A 13905-nucleotide genomic window follows, 5' to 3' on the forward strand; every position below is an offset into this window, starting at 1 on the left:
GTGCTCAACGACACTTAATGGCCAATGAAGTTAACGATTCTACAGGCCAAAACTCCGCCGCCTCTGGAGACAGGCGCTTGTTTTGGTCCTGACGTCATCACGCCGCGCTCCCGGCGTGCTTAGCGCGGCGCATCCGGAAGAGCTGTCGGCGGCTGTGGGTCTTTGCTTTGTCTTTAAATCCAAGTTTGGATCCGCCGCTTCCGGAGTCGTGGATGTAACCGCCGCCGTTTGGTCTTCCAATGGTCCTCAACGAAGATGGAGCCTAAACGAGTGGAGATCCCCGCCGCCGTTCTGGACGACCTCTGCAGCCGCTTCATCCTCCACATCCCCAGCGAGGAGAGGGACAATGCCATCCGGGTGTGCTTTCAGATCGAGCTGGCCCACTGGTTCTACCTGGACTTCTGCATGCAGAACACCCCCGGAGCTCCGCACTGCGGGATCAGAGACTTCGCCAAAGCGGTTTTCCATCACTGTCCGTTCCTGCTCCCGCACGGGGAGGACGTGCAGAAGGTCCTGGAGCAGTGGAAGGAGTACAAGATGGGTGTGCCCACCTACGGAGCCATCATCCTGGACGAGAGCCTGGAGAAAGTGCTGCTCGTCCAGGGGTACCTGGCCAAGTCCGGCTGGGGCTTCCCGAAGGGGAAGGTCAACGAGGACGAGGCCCCGCACGACTGCGCGGTCCGAGAGGTTCTGGAGGAGACCGGCTTCGACATCAAGAACCGCATCTGCAAAGACAAGTTCATCGAGCAGAAGATCACCGACCAGCTGGTCCGACTCTACATCATCCCGGGGGTGTCCAAAGACACCAAGTTCATCCCCAAGACCAGGAAGGAGATCCGGAACATTGAGTGGTTCTCCATCGAGAAGCTGCCGTGTCACCGGAACGACATGACGCCCAAGTCCAAGCTCGGCCTGGCGCCCAACAGGTTCTTCATGGCCATCCCGTTCATCCGGCCGCTCCGGGAGTGGATCGGCCGGATGAGCGGAGAGTCCACCGACAGCGACGAGGACCTCAACACGCCGGGCAGACCCTCCGACGGTGCCCGGCCCAAACAGCGCCGCCTCGCCGGCTCGGAAGGCGAGTGCTGGGCTAAACACAAGCCGAGCCAGCGGGGGAAAGGGTCCGATTCCCCCCACGGGAAGAGGGCGACCGACGGGGGGTCCGGCGGCCAGCAGGCGAAACCCAAAGAGGAGCGGAGGATTCTGCCGAGGAGGCTGCAGGACAGCTTCGACAGAGACGGACCCAGGATGTGGCCGGGCCCGCTGGCCTCCTCCAGAACCTTCCTCAACTTCAGGTTCGACAGAGAGGCCATCATGAAGTGCTTCGACTTCTGATGGGCCGGTTTTACCAGAGAAAGGTCGGAGCTGAGGCCCAGTTCTGACCCAGAACTTTGATTCGAACTTTGCATCAGAAAAGCATCTTTTTTTTTCTACCACGTTTCTACTTTAGTCTCAGAAATCCCATAATAAGAAAACCAAAGGCTGCAGAACATCAGCATTTTAAAATGTCTTAGATCTTTGTTCTTTGATTTTCAGTTTCCCCACTTGGCTTTGATCTTTTTCCACAAGTTCTTCTTTGTTCTCCGGGTTTTTTCAGAACTGCCCCAAATCCCCTTTTAAACATTTAAACTCACATTTGAGTTTTTACCATGAAAGATTTGCTCAGAGAATTCGTGTAATTGACTTTTAGAAGTTCTCGATTCGGCCGTTTCGCGTTTGGAGGCTGCAGGAAATCTGTGATTTTTACCAAACGTGATGCGATTTTATGCTGGAACGTCGGACGTTTCTGGATTTTTTTTTACAGAAACTGAAGCTCAAAAATCCTCAAGGACAAAAACGAATTAAACGGGGAAAATAAAAAGATAAATTTGTCTCCTTAATGTCGCCGCAGAATCTGGTTCTCGCTCTAATCTGAATAAAACGGCAGCTGATTTTGAATTTGACGCCTAAAAATACGTTAAAAATCGGGCAGCATTTCTTTATTTTACAGTTTTCCCATATTAAAATTCCAGTTTCGCTCAGAAATTGGTTTTTATTCTAATCGAGCTTTGAAATGCAGTTTATAAAAAGGGGATTTTGGCACGAAAATAAACGTGTTCGAATTAAAATTGTTCCAAATTTTCACCTGACAGACGATAAAACAAGTTTCTCTTTTCGTCTTTTATTTCTCCAAAAGTATTTTCGTTACATTTCTGTACAACCTTTCAGACATTTTTGCGTCAAACCGGAACATTTCCACCTTCTGCTGTAAAACCATCGCTCAACACGCGTCCGTCAGCTCTGAACCTGCTGAAACGGCGCGAAGAAAGATCACAACTGCACAAATATTCACCCAAGTGAACACAAACAACCTTTGAGCTTCTTTCTGGAAGACTTTGCTGCAGTGTTCAAATGTCCCACGGTCATTAAACACATCACAACTTGGAGTTTCAACCAGAGAATTCTTGGAAAAATAAAAGTTACTTTGTGTACTTCCTGTGTCGAGTCTACACTTGCAAATATTCACTCATAAAATGTTCTTACATCAGATAATCCGGAAATAATTTGCAGACGAGTCCCCGATAAAATATCAACATTCCCGAAAATGTCTGATTCCGCAAAGAGACAAAAGAGGAAAACTGATAATGTCGGGATGAATCAGCTCTGCGGCTTTAATTGGCAAAAAAGGAACAAACAGCACTGAAACTTAAAATTGGCAAAATGAAAAATCTCACAGTTGTTTTAAGGTTTAGAGTTTGTCCGACAGCAGATTTTCCAACACTTCGGATCAGTTTTAAGCGTCTCCTGTTGAGATTCAAGTCCAACACATTTCGGCAGCAAGGGGAATAAAAATCTGTTACTTTCTCAATAATGCTCCAATAATTTGGCTTCTTATCCACATTTTGTACAAAAGGAGGAAAAAAAAAAAACACCTTAAAAAAGCCCAAATGTTCATACAGGACGAGTTTCTTTTGTTTTAAATCCACTCAAACATTCTTTTACTATCAGTGCAAATGAGGTAGACGTGACAAACAGCATCGGATCACACTGAGGTCCGCTTCCCGTGGCGGCCATGTGACAGGAAGTCAGCCGAAGTCCCAGCTGTTTTTCCATTCTCGTGCAGCTGCGCCGCCACAGGAAGTGACCTGATGAAGTTTCTACCCATTCGGACTGTGCAAAATTAAATGATGAGGTGTTAAACTGCAACAGAAGAGGATGGAGGTCGAGAGAGGACCAAGAGTTCAAGAATTTCAGGTCAGACAGTTGTGTAAAATAAAGAAATCACCAAAATGTTTAGAATTCAAAACGAGCACAATCGTTACAAAATAAAATCTTAAACGCTGCAAATAAAACAAAAAGGAATAAAGATCCATTTACAAAATAACAAACTGATTTTACCAATTTTGTCAGCAACGGTTGAATAATTTATATATTTTACACAATTTTGTAAATGTAACTTTAGGTGTTTTGAACTTAATAAGACATGTTACAGTGTGATTCAGGAGTCCTTTACGTGACATAAAATAAAGAAATTCAAAGAAAATATGGCACCAAAATGTTGTGAACAAATCCAGAATAGTGTCGCATTTTTTCAGCCTGACTGGAAGCTGCAGTTTAATACGGACGTGTAAAAGAAAAGGTAAAACAGCCTGTCCACTACGGTGGACTCCTCCCCTGAGACCCCACAGGAATGCTGGGAAAGGTAGTCCTTTAGCCTCCTTCGCGCTCACAGTCACATTGCTCTCATCTCCCACCTAGTGGTCACAATTGGCAACTACATTTTAAAAATAAGCATACAACATAAATATTACAACCGCAGTAGAGGTAATAATAATGATAGCATCTATTTGTTTGAATCTAGTACAAATTGGTATAACTCACGTGACAAAATAATCATTATTATTACTCTAACACAGTCTCAAAGTTAGTGCTTTTATGTACATGGATAAGTACAATGTCAGTCAAAAGTGTTTGGACAGTGAACAATCTTCAGCATACCTGCTACATTTACAGGTATCTTACATTTATATGCATTTATATAAATAGGTTGTGTCCATGTTTGCCGTACAAACACTGTTTGTACACAAAGTTCCATGCTCTATACTGCACTCGTGCACGAGCACCTTATCTACAGATGCAGACCCCACTGGAGGAGACAGGCGGAACCAAGGAGACAACACGGCAACTCACACTCTCTCAAGCACACGCACACGCACACACACCTAACGCAAAGAGAGTTCCTGCTGGATCCCTTTGAAGGAGCAGTCCGACTCAAAAGCAAGAGAAGGAACTATGTGTTCTGATGATCTATAGTCACATATCTGGGCCCCATTAACACCGAGGGGTCTCCCAGCAGGGGTCGAACCCACCGACAACGTTCCGCTTCCAGGTTTAACCCGGCACCGTTCAACGGGAGGGAAGGTGGCAGCACGATCACTTCCTGCCAGACTTCTCGTAAAAGGTGCCGGCAGGATCGTGGGCCTTGCAGGACTGGGTGGGAGACCCCGGGGATTTTTTTTCCAAATTGCAATAGATCTTAAAACCTGCAGTAAAAATCACAGGTTCTTCCCGATATTAGTGTTGCAACCTTCTCAAATATCACGTAAAAGTATCAAACTGCTCCTTTAAAAAGATTTAAAATGGGGGGGGGGGGTTGTTTTAGGTCAGCCAGACAGAGAGATGGCAGTGTTGCTTTCATCAGATATACGCGTATACGTACACACACACATCCATTTTTTCCTCCTTAAGCACTCTCAGATGGTGTAGAAACACTGAGCTTAGCGTTATTTACAAAGTTACAGTGGTTTTTAAAGCACCGCTACCCAGTGGAAGCTCCTTGACCGACACTTGCAGCAACAAACTGAAAAACATTGGTTTCACCCAAACAAACTGCTTCAACTTCTGTGCAACCGACGCGGCCGTGACAGGATGAGGGGACGGTTCATTCCGGGGCCGGGAATTTTCTCTCTCTCTTTTTACATCTATCACTGAGCGATGCGAGGAAGACGTCAATCAGTTCCTCTTTCTCTTCTTGTGCATTGTGAACTCTGACCCCCCCCCCCCACACACACACACACATCAGGAAAGGAGATCTTAATGTTACATTTACAGTTAAAATCTATCTTCTAGTTTCGTCTCTACGTCTCAAAAGCTAGTTTTGACGGGAGCGTTCAGGAGTACGACAGGTGGGAGCCGTTAGAGATGTGAGACGTCACCGAGGTGCTCCGGCTCAGCCCGCCCTCGCTCCCCCCGCCTGGCCCCCCAGAGGCCGTCCTCCGCAGAGGCTGGGGGCTGTTCCTGAGAGCCATCAGCCCGGGCCCTTTGATGCTCAGCCCCGCACCTCCGTAGCCCCCCTGTGATGAGGATGACGACGAGGCTGAAGAGGGAGGGGAGGAGGTGCGGGATATGGGTGGGGGTGGTGGTGGAGGAGGAAGCAGAGCCAGGGACTGGGAGGAGGCGTGGGTCGGGAGGTGCTTGTAGCCCTGGGAGTGATGGGAGTAGTGGCTTCCGCCCCCGACCCACTCCCGGGCGCGTTCCCGCTCCCTGTGGTCACGGTCGTGGCTGTCGCGGTACAGCTGCGGCGTGCTCTGGTGGTGTTGGTAGTGCTGTGGGAGGTAGTGCTGCTGCTGCAGCTGCTGCTGCTGCTGGTGCTGCTGGTGGTGGTGGAGGTGGTGGTGGTGGTGGGACGAGGAGGAGGAGGAGGAGGAGGAGTGGACCCTGCCACTCTTGTGCAGCTCACTGTCCCTGCCGAGCCCGTGGGAGGAGGACGCCAGCTCCGCACGGCCGTAGCCTCCGCTGCTGTGGTTCTGCGTGCGCCAAGAGGGCGTCGCCACCGAATTCTGGACGCTGTGGCTCCAGTGGCTCCCCGAGCGAGGGACGGGGCGCGACGGCCAGCCGTTGGAGCCCGAGGACGGGCTGGGAGTGGGGTAACCCTGGTTGAAGGCCTCGGCTGGAATGCCGCTCAACGCCATGTTGCTGAAGCCCAGGCGCATGCTCTCCGAGTCAAAGGCCTCGATCTCGTGCGCCTGACGTTCGAGGAGAGTGCGGATTCGTTCGGAACGTTCGTTCTGAAGCGAGAGCATCTCCTCTTCAATCTGACAAGAGCAACAAGAAGGGTTTCACATCCTGTCCAACCTTTTTGTTTTAAAGAGCTTTGATCCTACCCTCTGTTCCAGCAGTGCCCGGCGGATGGACACCCTCTGCTCCAGGTCCTTCACCTCCCGGTCGTGCTGAGTGTCCGTGTGGATCTTGATCTTGCTCTGGTAGGCGTTCAGCAGCTCCAGCTCCTGTTGCAGTTGCATCCGAAGCACCTGGTACTCGGCCTCCTGGGTTTCATCCAGTCGCAGCTGCGAGGACAAAAATGACACGACCGAGCAGAGCGTCAATGCAAGACACCACCAACATCTCCACCAAACCCCCCCAAAAAACCTCAATTTCAAATCTCCCCCCACCATATAAGTTCCTCCTACATCAACAACATCAGATCTTGTGTGGTTAACGTGGCCAGAGGTCAAGGTTAGTGTCTGTGGTCAGGTGGTGGTGCTGGTGTGGAGGTGCGCGGAGGTTTCCTTGCCTTACTCACAGCCTGTGTGGACAGCATGTCGTTGATGGAGTGGTCGTACTGCTCGGCCAGGATGGCCAGTTTACGCGTCTGCTCCTCTTTGAGGCGTTTCAGGACGGTTTTGTGGTCAGATTTTGGAGTGCTCTCCAGCAGGTGGTTCCTCAGAGCTTTGTACTGACGAGTCTGGATCTTACACGTCTCCTGGAACTGACGTTTGATCTGCAGCTCTTTGGACTGAGAAACCAAACACTCTGGTGAACATTCTGTTTGACTCAACGACGTCAGCCAGTCGCCGTCTTTCACGCACCTTGAGGCTCTTGGGCTGCTGCCTGACCTCCACTGTGTGTTTCTGTCGAAGTTCTTGCTCCCGACGCTTGTTGTACTCCATCTGGTTGGCCAGTTCAGTCTGATGTTGTGTCCGGATCAGTTCGGCCCGAGTTCGCTGCACTGAGTTCAGCTGCCTGAACTCCAGCTCCTGGGTGGACTCGTGGTGCCGCAGCAACATGGCGCACTCCAGATCCTTCTGGGTCTGCTTCTTGTTTAGATCCTGGAGGAGGGGACATGAAAATGGCATTAAGACGTCGGCTTTTGTGGGGGTTTTTAAGAATCAAGGCCAAATTTTTTTGTTTCAACGGTCGGTCCAGACGCGCTGCTGCTGCTCTACCTCTCGCAGCAGGTCCTGCTCCAGGTTGTGGCGTGCCAGAAGCATCTTCCTCTTGTACTGGCGACACTGCAGCTCATAGTACTGCCTCTGCCTCCGGAGCAGACTGGCCTCCTCCTCCGCCTGCACCTGCTGCAGACACTCTTTCTGCCGGATCAGCCACTCCTGCTTCTCCCTCTTTGGGGTCGTCTGATTCTCATTCAGCTCCTGTTGAGACAGAAAAGGCCTCGTGAAACCGTCTGCAGTAGCCGCAGGTATCTGTGAACAGACTGATCTCTCCAGGTTTGGACCTCCTTCAGCTGGTCCTTGCGTTGGCGATATTGGCGTTTCTGCGAGTCCAGTAAACTGGTCAGTTCCTTCTTCTGCTGGCCCAGAATATGCTGCTGGAACTTCTTCTCTTCTGCTAAAGCCGCTTTGGTCTAAAATAAGACAGGAAAGAGTGAGCGCTGCAGCGGATTGTCCATTTTCCAGACGTTTTCCAGACCACCACCTCACCTCCTTCTCCAGGATGGCTTGGTGCTTCTTAACCAGTTTGTCGGCCTCTGTGGCGAAACTGTTCCTCTGATTCTCCAGCTCTTTGTCCAGCTTCAGCTGGTGCTCATCCATCTCTGCCTTCAGTTTGTTTTCCAGGCCCATCAACTGCTTCTGGTGCTGCCGCCTCATTCGCTTGTACCCCGACATCTGCTCCCGCAGTGCGGAGCCCTGCTCGTGCTCCTGGATCTGACGGGTTACCTGGAAAAGAAAGATTTCAGAACGACCCCGATCGCCCGCTGACGCCACGTTTTCTACAAGTTGAAGGAAGGCTTTGATGATCAATCTCACCAGGGAGGCCGTCCGGATGGTGGCAAAATGGTCACGGTTGCGATAGTAGGCGCGGCGGCGTCCAGCAGAGACGGGCTGGGGCTGGTCCATCTCTGGCTGGTACGGATCATCGTAGATATTGTCTTGACCCTGGGGAGGAGGACGATGTTAAAGGATCCCACAAATCGGGACAGGGAAGGACGCAGTGTTGCTTTGAAAGCAAAACGCTTACTCGGCATTCTTGTACAAACAAAACACAGCTGTGGGATGTTACCGTTGGACGGTGGATGATGGAGCTGTTGGAGGTGACGGTGTGTTCCCCCTCCTGCATCATGGCCATCTCGCTGCTACTGTCATCGGAGGCGTCGGCCAGACTGTTGACGGAGCTGCTTTGAGAACTGGCCGAGATGGACATACTGGGAACGGACTGGGAGCTCTCCATGCTGTTGACTGTGCCTGTCCGCAGCAGATACTGCTCCACCTCCTGATGCAAACACACACATTTAGTTTTAGTTTGCGCACTAATAACCAGTGGTAACCTGAAGCCGCCCTGAACACGGAGAGCTCACCTCCTCATCCTCACCCCCTTCAGACACAGGCCCGTTCTGCTGCGTCTCCTGGAAGAGGATCTTCTTCATCTTCCGGTACTGCAGGTTATCCAGCTCTCTCACCGCGTCCTTTGTTCGTGCAATCAGGTCCATGATCACCGTCAGCGGCCGCTCGCGGCACAGGAATCGATGCTGTGGGAGAGAAAGGGGTAAGTACCGCCCCCGTGTGCGTGGCGTGTGCGCCGTCTGGTGGCTGTTGGTCTCACATTGAGCAGCACGTCCGAGGTAGGCCGGTCCTGGGGAATCTTCTGTAGCGAAGAATCAACAAAGTTGCGGAAGGAATCAGACCTGTGGGGGAAACGGCTAATAATTGAGTCGCACCAAAGAGCGCGTAAAATTAAACCGTATTCACCAAAATAACAGGGCTACACGAGTCTGACTGATAACAAAGCACCATACCAGTGATTGGACTGAAGGATGGGGCTCTCGTTCTGGGCGATGTGATATAAGGCACTCATAGCATTCATGTTGAACAGCGGGGGCTTCCTCTCCGCTGCAGAGAGCAGAGCGTCAGTGACCCGGTGCGGACTAATCTCAACCCAATCACGCCTGGACTCACACACACAAGGTCTAAGATCGTACCCAGCTCGATGCAGGTGATGCCCAGAGACCACACGTCCACCTTGCCGTCATACTGGCCCTCATCCATGGCTAAAATCACCTCTGGAGCCATCCTGAACGAGACAGCAGCAATACTCAATATTTCAGAAAGCAACACTCGCAGCAGAATGGTTTGAATGTCCTTAACAAGCTTTATTATGTGCTGCTTCTCTTTGTCCTGGTCTATATTTGGGAAGTTGGAGAGCGAATCAGACGACGGTCCATCTGCCGCGGCCCCTTAGACACTCACCAGTACGGCGTCCCCACAAAAGAGTTGGCAGGAGACACAATGGACGCGGAACCAAAGTCCCCAAGTTTGACCTGTCCAGGCTCCGTCAGCAGGATGTTACCTGCCTTCACGTCCCTGCAGACAAACCCACGTCAACCTTCATCACCAGAGCTCAGAATCCCCCCCCGACTCACATCCCCCCAAGTTCAAAAGGCTCCATCAAAGCACGACTGTGGGAAAAACACCGTGCTCACCTGTGAATCATGTTGTGAGAGTGAAGATATGCTAGTCCCTGCAGTGCACCATGGGTAATAGCAGCTATTTCAATTTCCTGCAGTGGCTTTTTGTGAACTGCAAGAAGGCAGAAGAAAAAAAAGAGAAATCAAATGGCAAATTCACTTCAGAGAAGCAATCATCTGTTGTTAGACTAACCTTCAAGGAGATCTGAGGCTGAGCCAAGACAGTACTCCATCACCAGCTGAAGGACCACACACACACACACACACACAGACACAGACACACACACACACAGAGTTAACAGAGCACCAAAACCAACAGTTCCTATCAAAACTGTTATTATGGATCACTGAATGAACCTGATGAAACCTGCAGCACAAAGGTTTCTGTACTCTGTAAACGATAATGATACACACCCAGGCCGTGTGCTCCTTGAGGTAACATCCCCGATATTCAATTGTGTTTGGATGCCGGAGTTTCTGCAGGAACTTCACCTCTTTGATAATATCCTGCCATTTCTGCACACACCCAGAAACACTCACTTCAGCTTGTAATAACATTAAAAACTGCCACTTTCTTAGCTCATCTTACCTCATTTGTTTGCTTGCCACTGTAGGACATTTTCTTAATGGCCACCACCTCATTATTGCGCACATCTCGGGCCTGTTGGAGCATAAATTAGGATCAGTTAAACAAGGTAAATGGGAGACATCTTGTTGTTGATCACTGGAATTCTTGTTAAATATTAAAGCTCCACTGACTCTTCTAAATTCAGCAGGTACATTGAGGAGGTGTAAGTCAACCACCACAGCCAAAAAACAGATAAAAATGAGATGCACATGCACACGCACACACACACTGTCCTTTCTGAAGAGGAAGGAAATTGAGTGCGTTTCCATATTCATGCAGATAAGGTGTCGTTTCTGTCTCAGACGCCTCAGGCCCGTCTGGACGAGAGCAGGAACATCACAGGGTCTCACTCGCTTCACGGTTTTACACATTAAACAAAGCTGTAGATTCCAGTCAGGGAACTCCAGTTAGAGCCTGAAGCAACATTTGCTTCAGGCTCTAACTGGAGTTCCCTGATCCGGTCACCTTTTCTAAAGCAGACAATTAATTATTCAAACAGAATCAATTCTCATCTCCGTAATCTGCCATAAACATTCTGCTCAGGTCTGACTGGATTTCAAAAACGGCCTCCTTACAAAGTAAACGGCTCCGAAGCTGCCGTGACCGATCTCACGGAGATCAGCAAACAACTTTTCTGGATCATCTTTGCAGAAGAGATCCACCACGTCCGGGTCCTTGAGATTGCCTGCCCGTGCACTGGAGGGCATGGCCGGGGCCTGGAAGACAGCAGGGGTCAGGGAGGAGCAGAGATGTGGTCAAGAAAAGCCTCTGTGGGTTCCGCTAGTAGGTTTGAAATTGCACAACAGCAGCATCGATTGAGTGTTCGGCCTCCTGAAGGACTGCGCCTGAGTCAGGCTGAGGAGTGTTTTCCCCCTCAGCTGAGCAGGAACCACCTAATTATTGCGATAAACAAGCTGGAAAGCGTGTTCTGTTGAAGTGACCCGTTTGGAAAATTCCCTGGTGTTTGCAGAAACCCGATATGAAGAATTCTCAACATCCGGCAGCACCAGGACGGCCTAAATCCGGACGGGTCATCTGGACTGGAGCCAGCCCGTCTTTGAATTCTCTTTTATTTAGTGAAATACAGCAAGTTTTGATCATTTACAGCGATGATCAGACAGAGAATCACTGGACTGACCACCTATCGAGGCGTAGATTTAAAGATTTCTGAAATATAATCCGATTATTTCAAGAGTAGCGTGTGGTTAGTGCACTATAAGACAATTCCCAACTAAAACATCCGTATCGGGTGGATCAAACGCAACAATGACTCGAGATCATCTCATGTTGCTCAGGATCAGTAAAAACAACTCAAGTATCATGGTTATCTAATAAAGTTAGGATCACGTTTGAGATGAATATTTCCTTTGTACTCTCCAGTCCCAGCAGCTGAGGTGGGACCACGAGACGGTTCCTCCGTGGTCCATGTTCAACGCCTCGGCCGGGAAAGTTGTCACGAGACTGGAGAGGTGATAAAGAGCCGCGTGGGACTATTAACGACCTTTAACATCCATCGCACTTCCTTAAACTTTAGCTTTTACAATTCGCACAGATTAGAATGTTTATGATCCAAAAGGAATGCAGATAAATGTTAAAACATTAACTCAATAAGTTGATCCACATTTGAGGATACCATTGGGTTTATCCCGACCACTCGCTTAATGTTTGGGATTTGCCCGAGTCTCCATCTAAAACCTACGATGCACAATAAGAACTGCGATCACATGACGTGACTAAACCAGCTGTTAGCATCCCCAAGGCCAAAGGCATCGTTTGATAATGGACTTAATTTAGCTGCTCGTTCATCTGGAGCAACGAGACCAGGCCGCTGTGACTGAGCGAATGCAGGGAACAAAAGCTCTGGGCTCCGTGTTTAAAGCTGGACGACTGCTCTTTAAATACCTCAGTGCACGAACGCGACATAACCCACTTGAACGGCTCATCATCCAACAACACGCGGCATTCAATGGGCTTGATTCTGTGGCCTGAAGACAAACAAACAATCTAAATAATGTGGGGGAGTCTTCAGGATCTTAGAATCCCAACCAAATATCTTACTAACACCTATAGGATATTTAAATATGTTTCCGACCTTTTCCGGGTAAAATGGCTGCGGCAGACAACATTCCCAACAGTCTTTTTTAACCGTTTGGACTCAAAAGTGGTGAACATGTCTGACGTGGAACGATTTACATCGCCAGGAAGTGAATGTAACGTTCACACAAAGTAAGACACCGAATGAAACCGTTTCCCCTCATTCAAATACACAACATGCAAACAAAACGTGACAGTTATCGCAGGCGCGGCCAGATGTGTTCGGCAGAACCAGGGGTTTGAGCTGACAGCGTCTCCAAACCCCCTGAGACAGCCTCCATCCTGTGGGTTACAAAACTGGGATTCTTTCCAAGTTAGAACATAGGCCAAGGCACAAAGATCGGATTCAAGGACTAGTGCCCGGTGTAACACCAACAGAAACGGGGATTTCTCGGCAAAAATCAAGTTTGCCACCACGTGTGAGGAGATGAGAACTTCCGTTTCTGTACAGTTGAGCAGCAAACCGGCCACTTTATATTCTGACAGCTTCTTTTCGATTAAAAAGAGAGGTTGGTTCGAATTGGTGGGTGACCGAAGTGGTTCCCAAGCTGTAACCGTTATTTTAAACGACGTTTATTTACGAGATTAACAAAGGAAAGGAATACAGCAGACACTGATCGGCCGCCAAAAATGACGTTAAAATGTGTCGTTTGAGTTCCTGAAGCCAATTTTAGAGTAAAACATGACATATGAAGGCCCCATCAAAATACGATCATATAAAAGAAGGGTAGCCTAAATCTCCCAGAATGTACGCTCAAATAGTTCGGCTATTTTGTGAGTTTTGGCAGCTGTGGGACAAAGAAAAGCAACGTAAATGTGGCGGCAGGAATGAAGCTTAGACTTACTTGCTGTGGCTTCTTAGGGTTCCGCTCAGGAGCGAAAAACAACGGTTAGTAGTCAAGCTAGCGAGCCGCTATCTACATAGCCCGGGTTTCCTCCGAGTGGATAATCAGCAGAATATTTGGTCCATTTATGCCGATGTCTCCCTGATTTCCGAGCAGTTGGAGAATAAACATATGACTTTACAGCGACGCTGCTCGTTTGTCAGCCTCAAACAAAAACCCGAAGCTCGCTAGTTGATACTTTCGTTGGTGGTTTACTAGCATTAGCTAATTGGCGAGCTTAGCTTTGGTAGCCTAAAAGCTAACGTAACGCTAGCTATTCAACGGGGTGTGGCTGCTTTTAGTCTGCGCTGTCTGGCTTCAGAGCATAATGCCTCGCTGTTGTTGCTCCTCTTTAAAAAATAATCTCAAAGTTCGTCTTCCCATCGGTGGTCCATTCCGAGGTTGGGGTTGTTTCTTACACCGTTTTTGTTCTTGCTAAATACAAGATGGCACAGACTGGTGGGGCGGGACGGCACGAGAGCGGAAACCGTTCACGGCTACTTCCTGTTGGATCTTCCTGCGCAAATAAAATACGACAGTAAATTGGATTAAAAGTATTAAAGCTAGTAATTAAAACTTGAATCAAACCAAGAGTACTTTTGGCTGGGAGGAAACATTTT

At 49.1% G+C, this 13905-nt stretch overlaps 2 protein-coding genes across 3 annotated transcripts; one reads left to right on the forward strand and one right to left on the reverse strand.

The window, feature by feature from the left end:
• The first annotated feature begins 89 nt into the window (after positions 1-89).
• Positions 90-2471, forward strand: dcp2 (decapping mRNA 2). The gene has a single exon (XM_011604244.2). The coding sequence runs from the start codon at positions 256-258 to the stop codon at positions 1333-1335; it is 1080 nt and encodes a 359-aa protein (XP_011602546.1). The 5' UTR covers positions 90-255; the 3' UTR covers positions 1336-2471.
• On the reverse strand, positions 2146-13773 carry taok2a (TAO kinase 2a). 2 transcript variants are annotated; one of them, XM_011604242.2, is made up of 20 exons: positions 13247-13773; positions 10883-11023; positions 10269-10340; positions 10094-10195; positions 9873-9918; positions 9695-9791; positions 9462-9575; positions 9194-9285; positions 9011-9104; positions 8818-8899; positions 8573-8743; positions 8278-8487; positions 8025-8153; positions 7698-7934; positions 7493-7621; positions 7206-7409; positions 6849-7088; positions 6563-6775; positions 6144-6326; positions 2146-6074 (listed from the first exon to the last, which is right to left on the reverse strand). In XM_011604242.2, the coding sequence occupies exons 2-20, from the start codon at positions 11012-11014 to the stop codon at positions 5151-5153; spliced, it is 3471 nt and encodes a 1156-aa protein (XP_011602544.2). In that variant the 5' UTR covers positions 11015-11023; positions 13247-13773; the 3' UTR covers positions 2146-5150. The 2 variants fall into 2 exon arrangements, with proteins under 2 accessions (XP_011602544.2, XP_011602543.2); XM_011604241.2 differs by having other exon boundaries at positions 6554-6775.
• Between the last annotated feature and the right edge of the window lie 132 nt (positions 13774-13905).

This window comes from Takifugu rubripes, chromosome 5 (genome assembly GCF_901000725.2).
Source record: "Takifugu rubripes chromosome 5, fTakRub1.2, whole genome shotgun sequence".
NCBI classification, from domain to species: domain Eukaryota; kingdom Metazoa; phylum Chordata; class Actinopteri; order Tetraodontiformes; family Tetraodontidae; genus Takifugu; species Takifugu rubripes.

Coding starts and splice junctions, on each gene's coding strand:
- dcp2 (XM_011604244.2), top strand. CDS start 256: ATGGAGCCTAAACGAGTGGAGATCCCCGCCGCCGTTCTGGACGACCTC.
- taok2a (XM_011604241.2), bottom strand. CDS start 11,014: ATGCCCTCCAGTGCACGGGCAGGCAATCTCAAGGACCCGGACGTGGTG. Junction 9,919..10,093: donor TCAAGGAGCACACGGCCTGG/GTGTGTATCATT, acceptor GTGGTCCTTCAG/CTGGTGATGGAGTACTGTCT. Junction 9,105..9,193: donor CATCACCTGCATCGAGCTGG/GTACGATCTTAG, acceptor TGCTCTCTGCAG/CGGAGAGGAAGCCCCCGCTG.